Source organism: Ovis aries, chromosome 24 (genome assembly GCF_016772045.2).
Source record: "Ovis aries strain OAR_USU_Benz2616 breed Rambouillet chromosome 24, ARS-UI_Ramb_v3.0, whole genome shotgun sequence".
NCBI lineage: Eukaryota > Metazoa > Chordata > Mammalia > Artiodactyla > Bovidae > Ovis > Ovis aries.
The window spans coordinates 3,713,620-3,735,008 of NC_056077.1; the positions used below are offsets into that span (position 1 = coordinate 3,713,620).

The 21,389-nt window shown below is 45.6% G+C and overlaps 1 protein-coding gene across 1 annotated transcript in view; it reads right to left on the reverse strand.

The window, feature by feature from the left end:
* CREBBP (CREB binding protein) overlaps positions 1–21,389 on the reverse strand; it is a 120,846-nt gene that overhangs the window by 94,381 nt on the left and 5,076 nt on the right. The window contains exon 2 of the mRNA XM_027961580.3: positions 934–1,646. Within this exon, the coding sequence (XP_027817381.1) occupies positions 934–1,646 (713 nt within the window). The remainder of the gene's footprint in view (positions 1–933; positions 1,647–21,389) is intronic.

Here is a 21,389-nt window from a genome sequence, read left to right on the forward strand (position 1 = left end):
GTAGCCCACCAGGCTCCTCTGTCCACAGGATTCTCCAGACAAGAATACTGCAGTGAGTTGCCATTTCCTCCTCCAGGGGATCTTCCCTACCCAGGGACTGAACCCAGGTCTCCTACACTGCAGGCGGATTCTTTGCCGTCTAAGCCACTGAGGCAGCCCGCATCCTCTGTCCCTTGCCCGCTCTCATTTTTCCAGTGGTCTCTCTCCACCTTGGCATCTGCCTTCCCTGTTCTCCACGTTCAGCTCCTACACTGCACACCAGCTGCAAGGCCCTTCTCAGGAGCAGAGCTCTACACTGCACAGCCATCACAGCCCCCAAGTCAGCAGCTCTGAGTGCCTTACAGGCTCCAGGTGGTGCCAACGCCACTTGCCTGGGAGCCCACCTGGAGAACCCTTGCTCTGAGTTTCCTCTGGGACCCGAAGCCCCATACTGGCCCTGGCTCTACCATGCCACCTCTTCCCTGTTAAGCCCAGCAGGAGCTAACCAGCTTGGAACCCAGCTTCCTCACTGGTAAAACAGAGGCTGACAAAAGACACTAGGCCAGCTGGCTGTAACACAGGAAATGCATGAAGAGGACTGCCCTGGCTGGCGGCGGGAGGCGACGGCAGAGTGCCTCTGCCGGGCCCACTGACGCCACAGAAGGCCAACTCCCCGCAAAGTTGCCTCTCAACCACGTGGTCCCATCTCCACACGTCTGTCTTAGAGGCTAAAAACTGGCCCTCAGCCCCAACTCCCTCTCCGTGTTCTCAACCATCTGACGTGCAGGCTAGCCTACCGCTGGCTTCTTCAACAGTTTCCACCTTAAAGACACAGCAGGGATCCATATGCTGGGAAGAAGGACACGGAACACCAAACCCATCCCTTTAGAGAAGGAGGGGCAGGAATGTGCCCCCGGTTACCAGGACGCCTGCAGAGCACTGACGCTCACTTACCTTGCTCATGCCTCCGGCCTGTGCGGTGCTCAGCCCCGCGTGACTGGCCATTTGCGGTGAAACTTGGGTCAACGTCTCAGCCAGCACACTGCTCGTGGCCCCCTGCATGGCCGGAGTAGGGTATGGCATCCCAGCTCCCCTTCCTCGGCCAGCAGCCCCGAGAGATCCATTCATGACCTGTGCCTGTCCTTGCTGGGCCTGGTTCATTAAACTGTGGCCAGAGTTACTATTGAGGAGGCCTGGGTGGGTCTGGTTGAAGTTTGCGTTCATGCAGATCCCAGGTCCCGTCTGCGACGTGGCAGGGCTGCTGGTTACCAGCCCCACTTGCTTTTGTGCTTGCGGATTCAGTGCTTGGGAAGCAGGAGGAGTGGGCCCGGAGGTGCTGGCTGCCTGCTTGGGCAGGCTGGGGGCCGAAGAATCTCCCTGGTTCAGAGGGCTCTTGCCCATGGCACCCAGACTGGCCATGTTGGCACTGCTGGGCTGCCCCTGGGCCTGGCCGCCGAGGCCTTGTTGAGCGGGGCTGCTGGCACTCACATTGCCTATTCCCGGGTTGATGCTGGAGCTGCTGCCGCCTCGCAGGAGCTCGGACAGTTGTTTATGTTTGGAAGCAGCATCTGGAACGAGGTTCCCACTGTTTAAAAGGCTTAATTCTCCTCCATTGGGGATCAACTCATCGGGAAGATCATTTTCCAAGTCAAACAATGATCCAAAATCTAGAAATGAAACAGAAACAGAAATGAGAAACTAAGCAACCACAATCTCTCTCCAACTGTCATATGTTACTACCAGCTTAATCTAAAGGGGCACTTAACATGGAACACTCGCATGCCTTACAAGTAATGTCAAAATGATCTGAAAGTTCATTTGGGAAAATAAAACAGAAAAATATTTTTCAAACTCTGAAGAAGGGAAAGTTAAACAGAGATAAGACAAAGGCTATCTAAAATGATAGATTCTATCCTATATTCTACAACAATAAAGAGTGTGGGGTAAGGCAAATACAATTTAAAGGAATACAATGGAAATTTAACAAGTTTGCTTAATTATGTTAAAATGCTTCAAGAATGTATGTGTGTAAAACAGTAACTGGGCATCAGGTTAGACCAACAGCAATTTGAGAAAATTAAAGCCTACCCTTAAGCAAATATATATAAGAAGCAAGTTATTAAAAAAAAAAAAAAAACTAGCCTTAACAGAAAATGAGATTCCTCAAAGTGCTAAAGCCACAGGAAATAAAGATATATACAGAAATTAAAAAGAATTAAAAGTAAAAGAAAATAGGAGCTTAAAAAGTACTTGAATTATACAGAAAGGGTTAAAGTCAATCTTATATAAAGATGGAAAGCACACCTCCCAAGAATAAATGTGCAACGGATACACAAGCACGTGAGTATCACAAAGGAAGATAAAACAGCGAGCAGAAGAGACCGTCCTTCAGTTATCGGACGTGACAATTACAGCAACTCCTTTTTCCCAGTCCCTCTCAAAGCGGCACTTCTCTTATGTGGGCTGTATGTCATCCCCAGTCCTTCACTAACCACGCACTGTTCAAGTAACAACCACCTGGCCATGCGTGCAAGTGCAAAGGACAAGATGTGCAGAAACACAGTCACCGTGGGATTATCTGTAACATCAATATAAACGCAGACTATACTCAGAAGCAGTTTAACCTACTGGTTATCAGAGCTCAAGACCCAGACGGCCAGTATCTGGATGCCGGCTCTGCCTCCTGCTCCCCACTTACCAGCTGTGTGACCTTGGTTAAGTCACGTAGGCTTTCTGTGCCTCAGTTCCTCATCTAGAAAAGGGGAGTGATAATGGCTACTACACCTCTGAAGGTTTGCTGTGAGGGCTATATGAATTAATACATGTAGATCACTTAAACAGTGCCTGTGGGTGCTAAGGGTTCAGAAAGTATTGGCTCTCTGTGTGTGCTTCCTAAGTCGCTTCAGTCATGTCTGACTCTGTGACCCCATGGACTGTAGCCCACCAGGCCCCTCTGTCCATGGGATTCTCCAAGCAAGAATACTGGAGTGGGTTGCCATGCCCTCCTCCAGGGGATCTTCCTGACCCAGGAATCGAACCCACAGCTCCTGTGGCTCCTGCACTACAGGCGAATTCTTTACTGCTGAGCCACCAGGGGATCCCTCAGATATTATTATTACTATCATCCAATAATAGAGGTTTAATAAGCTGCTGTACAATAGAAACAGGAGAACATCATACATCCATTACCATATGAAGACTGTACAAATATAGGAAAATGTTTGTGTTATATAAAAACATGCAAATGGAAACTGTATGCAGAATGGCACACAGAGTAAGATTAGAACCAAAGTGCGTGCATGTGGGCAGTAGCTGGAAAGTAACCTGCCAAAAATAGGTGCACGGGTAAAACCGGGGGTGATGTGTGCATGCGGCTTCTTATAAAATTTAACAAGCCACTCCCCCTGCCACCAACCACTTTTAGAAAATTGAAAACCTTTTTCTCCAAGGTGCAGACTCTTGTGACTGTCTTCCCCAACCAGCTCCTCAGCTGGCTGCCTGGGATGTACCTTTCAGGAAGGGCAGCGCCTTCCAGTCCAAGGAGCAAAAGCCACCAGACCACCTTCCCCGTGGCAAGTGACACAGTCCCAGCTATGGAAACGGAAGGCAAGTGGGCCAAGGCATTCTGGAGATGGTTTTCCTTTCCAATGCTAAGGGACGCTCAGAAGATGACCTCCCGTTTTTCACTAGATTTCATCCTGGAACTGCAGCAATGCTCTTCAGCCAGGAAAGGAGACAGGGCTCTCGCGCTAAGGATGGCTGCAGGGCAAACACAAGCACCCAGGTTCATGAAGCCATCTCTAAGCTAACATAGCGATCCTGGAACCACCCCCCCACCATCTTCAGACTTCCTGTAAGGAGAGAAAATACACTCCTATCACTGAAGCCATTCCAGCTACAGTCTAAGGAGACTTGCAGCTAAAGGCATCTTGGTATCTTCATCGTGTCTGCGGATGAAGTTCAAACTCCTTCACTCTCCTCAGCACCTGCTGGGGCACCCGACCTCCCAGCCACAATACCACAAGCCAGCACCTGCATCAGCACGCTTTCTCCTCTGCATGCACTTTCTCTCAGTCTAGAAAACCTCACATCCAAGCCCTCCTTCACATTAAGCAGTAACTACGGAGACTCCTCCTGCAAAACCAACCAGTCCCTTTTCAACCTCCTGAGTTCACTACACGTGCATGCCTCATAAGCCACCTCGAACACATATTTAGTTCATCCTGCCTGACTGTGAGGGACTAAACACTCCTTGCACACACACTCTGTTTTGCAGAACCTCTAGAGCAGCTGCAGACAGCATGAGCCTCACCTTTCCTCCCGAGTACTTTACTGCGTGCCCCCAAGAACACCCTTTACACAAGCGCAGGACAGTTGACAAATTCAGGAAACTTGACATTGATATGGCACTTAATACTGATTGCCCTTATTCAGATCTGGCCAGTTGTTCCCAAAATGTCCTTTACCACGTGTCTTTTTCCTGTTGCAAAATCCATGTCAGAAAAAGAAGAAAAAAAACACACTGCAAAACAATTTAAAAAAAAACAACACCCATTTCCAGATCCCAACACGTTTAGGTTGTCATGTCTCTGTCTTCTCCTTTATTCTAGAAATGACCTCTAGCCTTTGTCTTTCGTAACTCTGAGATTTTTGAAGAGGGTAGGTTAGTTGTTCTGCAGAGTGCCCCAAGTGTGGGGTTGCTTCCTCAGGCTCAAGGACACTTAACTACGAAGCGACAACAGGATTTCTGGATACAGAAGACAGCAAAGAGAACCACTGACCACAGCTTCCCACAGGCGACCTCCAAGCTCCTGTGCTTCCACGTGGCTTTGGGGGTTCCATTTCACAGCTTTCATGCTGCTGTGTTGTCCTTAATCTGGAGATTCACTAAGGTCTCCAGACACAAAGACCCCGTGAAATATAGCAGAAATAAATGAGAACAACCCTCTAATATAACTAACATTTGTATTTGTTGCCTTCCACATGTACACACATTTCTACTGACCACTATTTTAGAAAAATCGAGTGTGTGCATATGTTTAATGCAATGTTTCTTAATCTATGAACAAGAAAATGAAACTCATTTACACAAAGACAATGGAAGCCACTTATGACAGACATCAGGTTTCCTTCTTACCTGTCAGGAGGGGATGTAGTGTCAAGCACTAGAGACCAGAAGAAGGAAGTGAGCTACAAATACTGTACAGTCAAAGTTTGGAATAGCCTGTGGATGCTCCCGACTGATTCTTCCAAGAGTCCCAAAGCACTTTTCTAGGAGAGGGCGAGCAGGCCAGGACAATGGTAGGTAAATTCAGAAGAACAGATAACCACAGCAAGGTCAACAACAGGGTCCCTAGTCCAGCGTAGGAAGTGGGAGTCGGAAATGGGAATGCAGAAAGAACACTCGCAGGCAGAGCACAGGAGTTCAAATCCTGGCTGAGTCAATCAGCCCCGTGTCCCTGGGCAAACAGCTTAATCTCTGCGTCTTAATTCCCTCAACTGTGAAACAGGGACAATGGTATCCTAGGGCTACGCGCTGAGAGCTGCAAAGGGGCGCTTTGCCACTGACGCCAGTTATCTTCACTGACACCAGTTATCTTAACACCATCCTGCACAAAAACTTTCTTACCTTTAAAAGTTCACCACGTGCTGCCACTCTCAAACTGATGCGTTTTCTTTTCTGGTTCTGTCTTGCTCTAGTCCCAGGGCGCCTGCACTTTCTATGGCTGTGGCAGGTGTTATGTCTATGCCTCGTCTCTGGTTTTGGTTTTTATTGGTCTGCCACACTGTGTCCACTCTTTCTCATCCTGTTTCAGCACAAGCACGTCTCACAGCTGTCTGGGTGCAGGAAGGGTTGACCGACTCTGCTGCGTCCTCACCTACCCAGTCCAAACATGTATGAACATGCTAACAGCCACATACATGATGTACAGGCTCTGTAACAGACAGAAGGGGGTGTGCAGTGCTTGTGGAAGGCATATCCACACTCACACCATCACACTTTCCTCACCATTACTCTTCCCTGTTCTCTAGTTCAAAACAAAACATGATACAGGAGAGCGAAGCAGGAGGCTGTTGCAACACAACACAGCTGTGATTTCCACACACCCAGTGCCCCACATACAGGTTGGGCAAACACCAGTCTGAATCATCGGAAGTTCCAAAAACTCAAGACTGAGCACCACCACTTCCAATCCCAGGAAGTTCATGTCTCTACACCATGTCAGCACAGGATGGGCCCAGGAGAGGGCAAAGCTGAGGCTGCAAGAGATTCGGGGTCAACCTGCTTTCCAGGGTCACCCTCAGCAGAAGATGAGCCCCGTCACACAGCCAACAGCAGACACTGTTTCCGCAGCCACAGGCAGGAGCAGGAATTCTCGCCCCCTCGGGACTTTCCAGCTGCACCAAGGAACTCAAGATAGAACATACGTACTTTGGGGAGTCAACCTCCACAAACGACTCTTCATTTGTGGCTGGAAGGCATTGGGAGAAGGAGGGGTGCAGGGCTGAACCTCTTCCCTCCCCATCTCCACCAGGTCCAAGCTCCCCTGTGCCTCTCAGCTAAGCTGACCTGGGAAAAGCAGCTGTGGGCGCTCAGGCTCCACCACACCCGGCGAGGCTGCGGCGCCCGTGGCAGCAGCTCAGGAAGGAGAGCTGAGCAGACCTGACGTCTCGGGAGCGGGAGGGCTTCACCACGCGGGACCACGAGGGCCCTCTCCCCTCTGGACCACAGAGACCTCAGTCTGGGGACGGTCACACCAAACACTGACCACCCCCCATGACGCAAGACCCATTCCAATGCATCACAACCAGAAGGCAGCATTTCACCTTAAGGAATGATCTACTATCAGAGGCACTGGAAAAGGCTTTTCATTTTACAAAATCAAATACCTGGCAGGTGACTGACTCAATCTTTCTAGCCAGCAACATCTGAAAAGTTTTGTTTGAAAGGAATTGTTTCAAATGCATCAGCTAATTAAAGAAACCATCTAGAAGACACTTCTTCCCTCAGGTTTTCTGAATTCTCCTCTTTCTGTCATAATACCTTATTTTCTTTGAATTGCATTCAGAACCCCAGATCCTCCACATCGGCAGAACTGATTTTTCTCTCAAAATGTGTACAAACCAGTTTATTACACTCTGTACTGGCCAGAAGTATGAACTCTTCCACAGTCTACAGACATAATGGGTGAATCTTAAAATCATACTATCACCTTCTTGTTACAACTCATGAGGCTGTGAACGCCACACACAGGGATTAGGTCAGCGCCCAGTGCCTACCACCCCATGCTTAGCAGCGGAGCCCGAACAGCTAACTGCAAGCTGAAAGAGAGAGTGCAGGCCAGAGAAGAGTGCCTGAGCTACAGGTGATACACAGTATCAATGTTAACAAGTTACTTTGTCTAGCCCAAGAGGGCAAGCAGTAATTTTAACATTTATTACTATTTTCCTAAAACAGAAACAAAAAGAACAAAATTCAACAATGAATTTTCTTGAAATGTTACATTATTTTGCTCATCCTCCTCTTTACACCTTCTTCCTGCTACCTATCTTCCAGAAAACCAGCCAAGTCTATTTCCCTCTCTGGCTACATCTTGGCATCAATGATCCTCTATCCTACCGGTGATGAAAAGATTAAAAAGCATAATGGAGAAGAGATGGTGGTATTGGAAATAAACTACCCAAGAGTTTAGACGCTGCTTTGTATACGTGCTTCTCTACTTCTGAGCATGAAACTCCCCTCCCAAGGATATTTTCTCTTCCCCATTTACTCCTATTTCTCTCTGCAGCCCTTTTGTCCCATGAAAAAGGTCTGCTTTCTTTAAAATCTTTTCAGAATTCTCTAGATTATCTTCGGCTTTATTAAATCAGCTCTTAAATCTTTCAAAAGCTGAGCATCTTTATTCATCAACCTTGGAAATTTTTACAAAAAGAATTTTAATTCCTGAGTCAAAACTGGATTAAAATAAAGAGAAAAATCACCTTGATCCAAAAAGGGCAATGCATCCTGAAAAAGCTCACATCTAAAGGGGAGGCATCCACAGAATGTTAGACCTTTTCACAGGGTTTTCAGTCTTAGATGACCTGGAGACCATTCAAGGCCTCGTCAGTGCATTTATTCATATACTGCTAATCAGACACCAACAACAGAGGGGGCACGGTCTGGGGCAGCGAGGGAAGCACCCAGCCAGAGTCTCCTTCAGGTCCAGCCTCCTCCCTCTGTGTGCTTCCTTAGCTCTAAGCTGGAAAGGAAAACTGTACCTGCCTCTAGGATCACTGGAGAAGGAATTAAGTCATACACTGTGTACACAGCACTTAGCCTGACATGCAGTGAGGGCTCAGCAAATATTAGTCACTATTATTACTGTCACTGCCCCATCTTCCACAGTTGCTATGAAGACTGAACGGTGCATGCACACCAAGGACCTGGCACCGAGTTCGTGACACCAACCGTCTCTTCTGTATGGTAACGCCCTAATAATCTGACAATTCTACTAGATTTAATGCTCATATTGCTTCAAAAATCCTTAAAGATTATGCAAATAAATAAAGGAACAACTTTCCAACAATGGAGAAATAAATTTTTTTTTAATCTAAAAGAAAAGAGAAAAAAGCACGATTTTATTGGCATTTATGCCATTACAAATAAACTTCAGGCATTTAGTCACATTCTTAAAAGACATCTAATCTAACCCCTGGTTGGTTTTTTTTTTTTTTTGTTACAATAACGATTAGGAAATAATTAAAAGCAAATTATTTCTAAAATCATCTATGATTCAGGCTTCAATATTTAATGCAAATACATAAATTAGTAAAAATAAGGTTTTACTTTATTCTGAACAATGTTTTATATTGAACAACAACAACAACAAAAATGCCGTTCCTCAAGATCACTATCTGCCCAAGAGCCAAAGTGGGCTTGGCCAGGTGATCCCCCTCCTCCCAGGCCTTCCTCAGGGGAGCAAGTCCCTGCTCTCAGGCCTTCCTTCCAGGCAGGGATGGCCAAGTTCACCACAGACTTGTATGAAAGGATTATAAGATAATACTGAGTGGAAGCTCTCTGTCACACTGGACCCTAAATCAGGAGAGTCCTGGACTTGCAGCCAGCCTCTGACCTCATTTGATTCCCTCAGAAGCCCCAGGGAAGGGGGAGTGCCATTTCCCAGACAGTTTAGGACAATTTACATTTTCCTAAATGAGGTCTGTGTCTCCTTCAGCCCTGAGGAGAGGAGAAAAGCCTTCCTGGGACAAAGGTGGGCAAGAAGGTACTGTCAGAAGGTACAGCCACCATCAGACCAACCATCAACACCAGCAGCCCCAGAATGGGGACCAGACAGCTTGGCCTGTAGAAAGGGGCTCACTATTCTCCAGCATCCCGGCAGAGAAGGGCAGTGCTGGCAACCTAGTTAAAAGTCCGAGAGGAGGAGGATGTGGGGCAGAGCGAGGATTCGGGCTCTGCAGGAGCAACCCCTACCCTGAGGGGCTGGGCCACCTCAGACTACCGGCCACAGAGTACGTACAAGCAAGCAGCCAGCCAGAAACGGGTCCCCTGGCCCAAATGCTGGGAGCTGCAGCTGGTAGGCAGCAGTCCCATGTCAGGAGAAAGAAGAACAGCCTTATTCTGAACTTGGAGCTGTCAGTGTACAACATATGGAAGTGTGTGTGGGCTAGGAGAGAAATGAATGCATTTAGTCTAAAAAGTACACCAAACATCCAGACAATGGAATATTATTCAGTTCTAAAAAAAAGTGAGTTATCAGGCCATGAAAAGACATGGAGGAAGCTGAAAGCATGTTACTAAATGAAAGAATACCATCTGAAAGACTACATACTACATGATTTCAACTATATGACATTCTGGAAAAGGCAAAACTATGGAGGCAGTAACGATAATCAGTGATTGCCGGGAGTTTGCTTTTTTGGTGGGGGGGAAATTAGACAGACACAGGGGATCTGCTGTTGTTCAGTCGCTAAGTGACCCCATGGGCTGGAGCCTGCCAGGCTCCTCTTGCATGCGATGTCCCTACCATTCCCTCTCCCTGGGGATCTTCCTGACCCAGGGATCGAACCTGCATCTCCTGCACTATGAGCAGACTCTTCACCACTAAACCGCCAGGGAGGCCCAGGGGATTTTTAGGGCAGTGAAAAACCGCTGCATGGTACTCTAATGATGGATATATGCCGTTGCACCTTCGTCCAAACACATAGAATGTACCAAGCCAAGAGTGAACACTACAGTAAACTACAGACTCGGGATAATTATCATGTATCAATGAGGTTCATCAATCACACCAAGTGTACACTCTGGTGGGGGATGTGGACAATGAGAAGATTATACGTGGGTAGGGGGAGGGAGCATATGTGGGAAATCTCTATACAACCTTCCCCTCAGTTTTGCTCTGAACCTGAAAGTGTGTTAAAAAATTGTCTTAAAGGGGAAAAAAAGGGTATGCCATAAAATTACAGATAAATCACAAACGACTGAGAGGTACAAAATGATACGGAATCACAAGCTGAAGAATAACTTGAGTATTTATCAACTATATTAATAACATACACAAAATACCCAATTATGTCTACACTGGGTTTGAGTGTGCTGCTTTTAAAGCTTTAAGGCTCCACCAACATACAAACTCTTGGAGGACAATTGGATGATTCACTCAAAATTACAAACGGACCTTCCTTTCCATCATTAATTCCACTTTGAGGAATCAGTTCTACACAGATAAATGTAGCTGAGGAGACCTAGTCATTACGGCACTGATGAGACTGGAAACCCAACCATCCACCAGTGGGGAACAGACTGAACCAATCACAGCTCCTCTCACACAACGGGAACCAAGCAACTGCAGAAAGGGAGAGTGGGGAAGCTCTGCATGTGTGGCTGTGTACAGGCAGGCAACCATGTGGACAGGGTGCAGCTTCCAGTAAGAGGACAAAAGCAGGACAAGGGCAAGGGAGCTGCAAACACGCTCTCTGCTTGAGGAAACCACCGAGGGGACCGGGGGTGGCTCTCACTTGACAGAGTTGTGTCGGGTTTTGAAGAGTGTGAGTGAACTACCCGTTTAATTAAAGAAATTGACGTTTTTAGGCAGCCCCTGGGGTGTCCAGACCCAGGCGATTAGCTTCAGCCCAGGTGATAACACCTGGAACGCTTCCAGATGCTCCTGGTTCCACTTGGAAGTGTTTCCAGTTTGAGGATGAAATCAGAAATGGGTTCAGTATTACTTTAAAATATTTTTAGCATTCAAATGAGTTTGAAAGGCAGAAAAATAAAAAGTACTTTAAAAAAGGACTTTTCAAAACTACTATCTTTTCTCTAAAGAAATGTGATAATCTACATATAATGTTTTGTACCGAATGCAGTAGTAAAATATGCGCTGCTCATGTTGGGAAAGGTGACCTTATTTCGGTATACTCGAAGAAACACTAGTTGGCTGTCAGGTCTTGCAGCTTCAAGCACATCCATGAAAATACCTCTAACAAAAGGATTCTGCTAAAATCAGAGCTTGTGACAAAGGAAGTGATAACCGGACACCACACTAAAACACAATCATATTTTCCCATCCCTGGACAACACTTCTAAGTTAGTTTACACTCTGTTCAAATCATTCCTGCTACAGATCTAAAGGTTTTACAAGAGGGATTAACCAGTTACAAGAGGGAATTCCAGTTCTCCCCATTTCATAGATTCTTCTAACCACAAATACTAAAGATGTTTTGCTGTGGGTTTGACTTACTTGTAAACTAGTTTTTCATTTTAAAAACAATATATTTATGCTTTAAAATTAAAAATATATATATTTGGAAGACTATACAGTGAAAGTGGAGGACTCCCACACCTAAGAAAAACAATTTCCAGGGATTTCCTTCTGAAAATATTCTATGCACGCGTTAGTATATCTTTCTACCCCTAAAAAGGGTCTAATTATCATTTCTGTTCTCCATCCTATTTAACAATTCTGAAATTTACCTTCCATCTTAAATACCTATCAATTTCCCTCACCAGATGTGTGATGGCGGAGAGCTCAGCTACTCCTCTTCTGAAGGACAACTGTGTCACCGTTAAGATTCCGCAATGTCTAGACTAACTGACTAAACTAACAGAAACGTCTGGAGTGAATATGAATATTCTCAGAAGTCCTACCAAGCCAGAGACTGATTTTTACTTTATCTACTTGGTGCAGAAGTAGGTTGTGTTAAGCTACAGGTATGTGTATGTCAGCTAGTAAGGTGGTTAATAAAAACCACAGGTTTAAAGAATTTTTTCCAAAAGAAAAAAAAAAAAGAATTTTTTCCAGAAACTGGGGAAAAAACCGTAAGACAGAACTTTGGTGTCAATCAGGGTCATGTGATGTGCAACACTATGATAGCAACAAAACCTCTAATACCCTTTGAGACGTGATTAATTTTTAAAACTTCGATTCTTCGTATTTATAAAGTACAGCACAAATACAAAAATCATTCTGTGTTGTTTAAGTACAGCGCCAAAACATTTTAACATTTTTTAAAAAAGGGATTTTTAGAATGATGCCTGCTCTTCAATTATTAATACTTCTAACAGCTCTGAGATATTCATCAGTCTGAAACGCACCTAGACTGGATCAGCACAGCCATGTGTCACTGTGGGAAGGAGGAGTAAGCAGAGGAAGCTTGTGCTCACATACACAGTGCATCTCCTGCATGACATGCAAGAAACACTAGCTGCCTATGGGGAGGGTCACTGGTGATTTTGGAAAAAGGAGAGGAAGGCTTTTCACTAAACAGCCTTTTGTACTTTTTGGAACACTATGAATATGTCACCCAGTCAAAAGAATTTAAAAAACACAACAACAAAACACTTTTTAAACAAAAACCTCCTGTGTGTATAAAAATTTCCTAATACCTTGAATAAGAACACTACAGTTGACCCTTGAACAAGGGCTTGAACTGCACAGGCCCACTTAACACACAGATTTTTTTTCCAACAGTAAAGACTACATCACTACACAGTGGTTGGTTGAATCTGAGGATGCAGAATCATGTGTATGGAGGACCCGTGTTAGGGAGACACAGTGAAGGAACTGGTATAAAGAGGCAAGTTTTATATGGATTTTTGACTGCAGGGAGGGTTGGCACTCCGACGCCCCGCACTGTTCAAGGGTCAACTGTAGTTCTGATTCTTAGGTTGTTGTTCATAGGGTCTTTTTCCTGCTCCCACAAATACAGTTTGGGGAGTGAGAAGGCAACTGTCAGCTGTCACTGCACATATGAACTTGGATGGAAAATACACCTGGAAAAAGATGATCGAGCCTCCTGGAGAACAGGTCACAGTCACTTCCTCCAATCACCCTGAATGTGATGGGTTTCTAAAACTCTGAATTGCTTTTTAAGCTCCAAATGTCTGGATTCCCTGGGCCAACACTGCAGGCTTCCCACGAGGTGACCTTGCCTTCAGGTGCCCAGCCTGACTCCCCCGATAGTCTGTCCTGCAACAAGCTCCAGTGCCCTTCCTCCAAGGAGTTTCCCTGACCAGCCAGCCAGGAACACCTGGCTCTTTCCCATCGCGACACTGCTTTCAGTCTGCGACTAAGACAGGCACTGGTAGGGCTGCTGGACTGCCTGACCACACCACTACCCTCTGAGGTCCAAGACGACGGGGCAACAATGATATAACCACAGCCAAGCAGTGTCCACACATAATAAGCACACATAGATAATGTGAATTATATAAGCATTTTGATATTTGTTGAATAAAAGAATAAAGAGGGGCACAGTTGAGACTGGAGCCCAGGCCCACCAGGGTCGAATGACACTAGCAGTCTCCCCCTCTCAGAGGCAAGACCACACTGCCTCCAAGTGGCAATTTATTGAATGTAAAACAAAAACAAAACTGGCTCTTGCAAAAACTACTTGCTCAGAAGTGTATACCTCCAGACCACCACACTTGCTATTTATGCTGTTCCCTATGCCTGGAATAGTACCTCTCATGTCTTATTCATCCTCAGGTCTTGGTTAGCTCCTCCAGAAGGCCTACCAGGACCCTTCCGAACAGCCTCTGTCCTATGCCCCAATTGGGGCCTCCTTTCCAAGGCGCTCAGTCGCCGCTGACAGAGCTGCCTTCTGCGAAGGCAGACCCTGGGCCCGCCGTGTCCCCTAGATTTCCAGGGCTGACTCACACTAGAATACTTTCTACATGAGTGAAAAATCTGGAATCTAAACCAAAGTGTATTTTTAAAAATGTTTTCCATCTTTAAAAGTTGGTCCCTTTAGAGGGACTTGGCCTTCAGGCCTATATCTTAAAGAACACTCTAGGCAAATGAAGTAAGTCAATCTGCCTGCCAATGCAGGAGATGCGGGGTTGATCCCTAGGTCGGGAAGATCCCCCGGAGAAGGAGATGGCAACCCCTCCAGTATTCTTGCCTGGAAAATGCCATGGACAGAGGGGCTCACGGGCTACAGTCCATGGGGTCGCAAAAGAGTTGGACACAACTTAGCGACTAAACAACAACAAACATGACTTTGGGCTGTGCTGTCTGATGCAGCAGCCGAGAGACACACGTGGCCATTAACATCTGTATTAATTACAACTGAAGAAAAAGGAAAGTGTGCCTGAGTCACACTCCTAACAGTCTAAGCACTCACTAGCCACAAGAGTCTCGTGGACCCAGTCCTGGGGGTGTGGGTCTAGAAGGTGGCCACTGGCAGTGAAAGTTCAACAGGACTTCCCAGCACGAGAACTCTACAGTGTTTCCAACAAAGGAAATGTCCAGAACCACTCTTACTGTTGAGAAGGAACCAGCTTTTCCTTCAACTTTCAGATTGAAAAAGTCATCACTGTGAGCTAAAACAATGAGTTAGTCTTTCAATATGATTTTCTCAGAGATTTTTAAAAGAGAAGTTCAACTCTGGATGGGTTCAGCTCTTCAAACAAAAACAGTCCCAACAGCAGTACAGGCACGACCAAAACGGTACAGACAAGCTACCGATGCTTCACGCCTCTTTTGTTATTTCCAATAAAAATTACAACTAAATAAAATGAAAAAAAGATCCAATGTAAAGATGAACACAAATTAGAGAGAAAAATTCTTTGTCCACCACGGGGCAATCTTTACTAGCAAAACCCATAAACTGCCATACCTAAAATATGTGGGTGGCTCAGAGTTTGTAAAAACCCACCTACCAATGCAGGACACTCGGGTTCAATCCCTGGGGTGGGAAGATCCCCTGGAGGAGGAAACAGTAATCCTCTCCAGTATTCTTGCCTGGAAATCCCATGGACAGAGGAGCCTGGTGGGCTACAGTCCATGGGGTCACAGAGTCAGACACAACTCGGCAACTAAATAAGAACAACAAAAATCTAGAATGGAAAAAACAGCAAACTCCACTGAAGTCACTTCCTATTACAGAATCTGCAGGAACAGAAAACTCCACAAAACAGCAAGCAGCTGAATCCACCCCTTTCAAGATCAGTGGCTGCTGAATCAAAGAGGAAATTAAATTTCACTGATATTTCTTTCAGCCAATCAGCCTGACTAAACTGGATAGTGACTCAAAGGACGTTTTCTCCCCTAACTCTGTTCTCTAAAACAGAAAGACCATTTATATAGTTTCTCTGTGCTCACTTTCTTTCCCTGCAAGTCCTAACTTAAGTCAAGTCCCTGTTCTGAAACAATACTAGAAAAACAGTTCCATTTAAACTTCAATTTTCCAATAAAGAACAATTTTAAACTACAAACACAGACTGAGTGAAGTGTGTCACGCTTGCACCCATGTCCTGGGACTTCAATCTCAGCTCTCACTCACTCCTCCGCCAGCAGGGGTGGAGGCCGCGCTGGCCCTCGTGCTCTACGGGAACCGGCAGCGGCGGCATCTTCTGTGTGCTCAGCGAGGACGTCCACGGATCTGGTTCTGGGTCAGACCCCTCACCTACATCAGCCTGTCCTCACCAGCCCAGGAGGAAAATGAATCTAGTACTTTCCCATACAATGATACAATAGTAAGGGCCACTGCAACTGGCTAAATGACAGGAACCACAGGAACCATGTGTGTATGTGTGTCTGTCTGTCTGTCTCTGTGTGGGCTAACTCAGGTCTGATTCTTTGCAACCCCAAGGACTGGACTGTAGCTGGCCAAGCTCCTGTCTGTGGGATTTTTCCAGGCAAGAATTCTGGAGTGGGTTGCCATTTCCTACTCCAGAGGATTTTTCTGACCCAGGGATCGAACCCACGTCTGTTGCATCTCCAGCACTGGCAAGTGGATTCTCTACCACTGCACGATCTGGGAAGCCCACAGGAGCCCAATATGCAAAGCTAATCAAACTGAGAAGAAATGCAAAATTTTAGGGGGAAAGTCTCCCTTTTAGACATGAGATCCATCCTCCCCAACCAAGTTCTAATGTACAGTCACTGGTCCAAGTCACAGAGCTTAAGAGCTGGATACTGAGGTTCAGTGTCCACTGAGTGGAAGCCAAGCTCCTTCCTCACTACCACACTGCCTGCCTCCCAGTATAAAAAGCTCTGACATTTCCTTCAACTCTGAGTCACGGTTAGAAGGTTCTACTTTTAATCAAGTGACAAACACTCAAAATATTTTAATCCATAGGAACTGGGTCAAACTCAGTTCAGTTCAGTTCAGTCACTCAGTTGTGTCCAACTCTTTGCGACCCCATGGATGCAGCAAACCAGGCTTCCCTGTCCATCACCAACTCCCAGAGCTTATTCAAAGTCATGTCCATCAAGTCGGTGCTGCCACCCAACCATTTCATCCTCTGTCATCCTTCCTACCTTCAATCTTTCCCAGCATGAGGGTCTTTTCCAATGAGTCAGTTCTTTGCATCAGGTGGCCAAAGAATTGGAGCTTCAGCTTCAGTCCTTCCAATGAATATTCAGGACTGATTTCCTTTAGGATGGACTGGCTTGATCACCTTGCAGGGGACTCTCAAAAGTATTCTCCGACACCACAGTTCAAAAGCATCAATTCTTCAGTGCTCAGCTTTCTTTATGGTCCAAATCTCACATCCATACATGACTACTGGAAATACTAGAGCTTTGACAATATGGATCATTGTCGGCAAAGTAATGTCTCTGCTTTTTAATATGGTGTCTAGAATGGTCATAGCTTTTCTTTCAAGGAGCAAGCATCTTTTAACTTCATGGCTGCAGTCACCATTTGCAGTGATTTTGGAGCCCAAGAAAATAAAGTCTCTGACTGTTTCCACTGTTTCCCCATCTGTTTGCCATGAAGTGATGGGACTGGATGCCATGATCTTAGTTTCTGGAATGGTAAATTTTAAGCCAACCTTTTCACTCTCCTCTTTCACTTTCATTGAGAAGTTCAGTTCCTCTTTGCTTTCTGCCATAAGGGTGGTGTCATCTGCATATCTGAGGTTATTGATGTTTCTCCCAGCAATCTTGATTCCAGCTTGTGCTTCATCCAGCCTGGCATTTCACACAGTGTACTCTGCATATAAGTTAGATAAGCAGGATGACAATATATAGCCTTGATGTACTCCTTTTCCAATTTGGAACCAGTCCATTGTTCCATGTCTGGTTCTGTTGCTTCTTGACCTACATGCTGGTTTCTCGGGAGACAGGTCAGGTGGTCTGGCATTCCCATCTCTAAGAATTTTCCACAGTTTGTTGCAATCCACAAAGTCAAAGGCTTTGGCATAGTCAAAGTACAAGTAGATGTTTTTCTGGAACTCTCTTGCTTTTTCTATGAGCCAAAGGATGTTGGCAATTTGATCTCTGGTTCCTTTGCCTTTTCTAAATCCAGCATGAACATCTGGAAGTTCTCAGTTCACGTACTGTTGAAGCCTAACTTGGAGAATTTTGAGCATTACTTTGCTAGCGTGAGATGAGTTCAATTGTGTGGTAGCTTGAACATTCTTTGGCATTACCTTTCTTTGGGACTGAAATGAAAACTGACCTTTCCAGTCCTGTGGCCACTGCTGAGTTTTCCAATTTGCTGGCATATTGAGTGCAGCACTTTAACAGCATCATCTTTTAGGACTGAAATAGTTCAGCTGGAATCCCATCACCTCCACTAGTGTTGTTCACAGTGACACTTCAAGTCAAGACTCACTTGACTTCGGACTCCAGGACATCTGGCTCTAGGTGAGTGATCACACCATCGTGGTTATCTGGGTCATTAAGATCTTTTTGTACAGTTCTTCTGTGCATTCTTGCCACCTTTTCTTAATATCTTCTGCTTCTGTTAGGTCCATACCATTTCTGTCCTTTACTGTGCCCATCTTTGCATGAAATGTTCTCTTGGTATCTCAAATTTTCTTGAAGGGATCTCTAGTCTTTCCCATTCTACTGTTTTCCTCTGGCTCAGATCACGAACTCCTTATTGCAAAACTCAGACTTAAGTTGAAGAAAGCAGGGAAAACCAGTAGACCATTCAGGTACGACCTAAATCAAGTCCCTTACAATTATACAGTAGAAGTGACAAATAGATTCAAGGAATTAGATCTGATAAAGTGCATGAAGAACTATGGACAGAGGTTAGTGACATTATACAGGAGGCAGTGATCAAGACCATCCCCAAGAAAAAGAAATGCAAAAAGGCAAAATGGTTGTCTGAAGAGGCCTTACAAACAGCTGAGACAAGAAAAGATGCTAAAGGCAAAGGAGAAAAGGAAAGATATACTCATCCCAAATGCAGAGTTCCAAAGAATAGCAAGGAGACAAGAAAGCCTTCCTCAGCAATCAACGCAAAGAAATAGGGGTCAAACTCATATAGCCCATAACTGTCAAAGTAAACCCCAATTATTTGATATATTTCTATAGTTCCTGGGTGTTATCATGCAGTTTGTTGATAAATCCACCAAAATCCACGTTATTCAAATATGGCCCAAGCCTCACTCTACAGGCTATTATAAAGAATAGTAGCTTATTTTTCTTGTGATTTCACTGGGTATTCTAACTACAAAATTAAAACATGTCCAGGTGGTACAGTTTTGATTTTAAAAAAATTCAAAATATTTGGGGGGCAGTGCAAAAGGAAGCTTTTGAACTATATAAAGATTGTACTTCACAACAGAATTGTACAACCCCGTTAACAGCTACAACTATTAAAAAACATCTACTACATAAACTAAGGCACAGGTGTATTAGAAAGACTGGCAAATTAAGAGACTGTCAAACAGCAGCAGACGGGACATCTAGAAATAGGAAAGTCAGATTTAACCAAGTGAAAATTTCTTCAGCATTAGATTTTACTATTCTTAGAGATAGTTCAACTAAACATTCTTTTGATTAATGGAAATGAAACACGGGGGAAACTGTCACATGGGATGATATCTAAGTCTTTCTAAGGGTAAGGTTTTAAAAGACAGGAATTTGACTTTTAGACATAGAACTCAAAAATAGCCTTAATTCCCAAATTTAGAACAAGAAAACACCCTAAAGGCAGATTTTTCTAAATCAGCGGCAGTCATTCTGTGTATTGTCTAAGAACATGGAAAAAAAAAGCCGCTTTTGCTTACTTCCATGCCTTTCCTGAAGAACCACCCCCCACTCCAATCTCTGATTCACAACTCTTCAAGTCAAAGTTTGAGCTAGGCAACCCCTGCACATGGCTCTTCCCCAGCACCCCTGTTGGCAATCACAGCCCCAAGGAAAGTCACCAGTGTCCCCAACAGGCACTGGTGTAAGTGTGGACACCCTGCATCGATGCCTTGCTGTGACATAACGATTCCTGAAAGCTAAGCCTAGACTGGATGGGGAAAGTGTGGCACCCCTCAACCCCCTGCTCCCCAGTTTGTGCAGGAGCTGTAGACACCACTCCAGATCCTGAGAGCCCCCCAGGTATGGGACAGTCTTCTGATGAGGGCCGTGCCACTAGTGGAAGGGCTCAAGGGACACTGGGCACACGTGCTGAAAATCAAGAGGGCATGGCCAGGAGCCTGAGGGCATCTGAGAGACCAGCTGGGACAACCTGAAAGGACTTAGATGCAGGCCATGGGCCAAGATCACACCCATAGAGATGAAATTCTCTGAGTAGCCAGAGCGCTTTTCCCAGCACACAGAAAGTGTAGAAAACCAGCAGACTTCCCAGGGTGCGGGCATCAAAGAAAAGAACACCAAGGGCCTGCCTCTGGTGCCACCCTCACCTGGACACCCAGCCCTGGGCTTCTGCACAAAGGGCACTCAGTAAAAAGCAGGTGAATAAAGGAAGCTTCCTTCAATTGCCCTTTCTGAGTTGTGCATTTGGGCACCTAACTGCATTTCACATTCTTTTCTCAAGTTCTGTTTCCTTAGTCTTCTCTTCGTCAACACAGTTCTAAGCTACTAGAAGACATCACCCAGATCCTCTGTACACTATGGCATAAGGGGCACCTCAGATGGAAGTGTGATACACACACTAAATAAACAGATTCACATGCTGGCTGCCTAAACAGTCCGTGACATATGCTTCAAAATTAGTAAGAATTTTCAGAACATACCACACTGCTTAAGTTTCTGGCAGTTTTAAAATTTCATGGCCATCGTGTTCCTATTAAAAAATAGTTGAAAATGGAGGCAAAAAAATCAATAGTGCTGATGGAAGAATTTCTGGCTATATGCTTCACTACAACAGACCTGCCCACTGGTGTCCCGTGTGGGCGCGCGCATAGAGCTACTGCTTCCAAAACCACCCGCAAACGTGGCTACAAAGCGCACCCGCTTCCCCCGGTCCAGACAGCACTGTCGCCGGGCACCTCTCACACGTCATCTCACCCAGCCCCTGGGGAAGGGGATGCTTGTTCTATTCCACACCTGAGGAAACTGAAGATCCTCAGAGCACCAGTCTCACATCACCTCGGAGTCACAAACTGCAGCCTCAAGGCCAAACCCCCAGCTGCCGGTTTCTGAAACCAGAGTTTTACTAGTTTCCTGGCATATCCGTGGATACCACCCAGAGCCACTTTCATGTTGAAGTGGCAGCACTGAGCGAGCAGCTGTGGCAGAGACCGCGTGGCCTGCGGAGCCGAAATTCTGTCCTCTGACCCTCTACAGAAAAGGTCTGTGACCCACGCACTTGGGAATGCTGCTGCAGCCCCTCCAAAGCTCAGAGCCCAGAGCACAGGAAGGCTGCGGAGAGTCTGCGGGCAAGAGCCTCAGCCATGCCCAATTTCTCCTGAGCACCAATCTGCTCTTGAGCAACACTTCCTTACGTGTCCCTGGAATATACCGAAGAGCTGGTTTGAATGAAATAAAGAAATGCTGTCCTGACTAAGGATACACCAACAACTAACCTGGCTGAAAGCAAGCCTTCCTCATATTGAACAGATCACAGTAAGGAACATTTCATCTTAACAAGGGAAGGAAGGCATGCTTTGGCAAAATAATTTTTAACTATTTTGTCTTCAAACACATTAAGTGAAAACACAAAGTTGGCACTTCCATAGCCCCAAGTAATCACACACTTTGTCACACAAC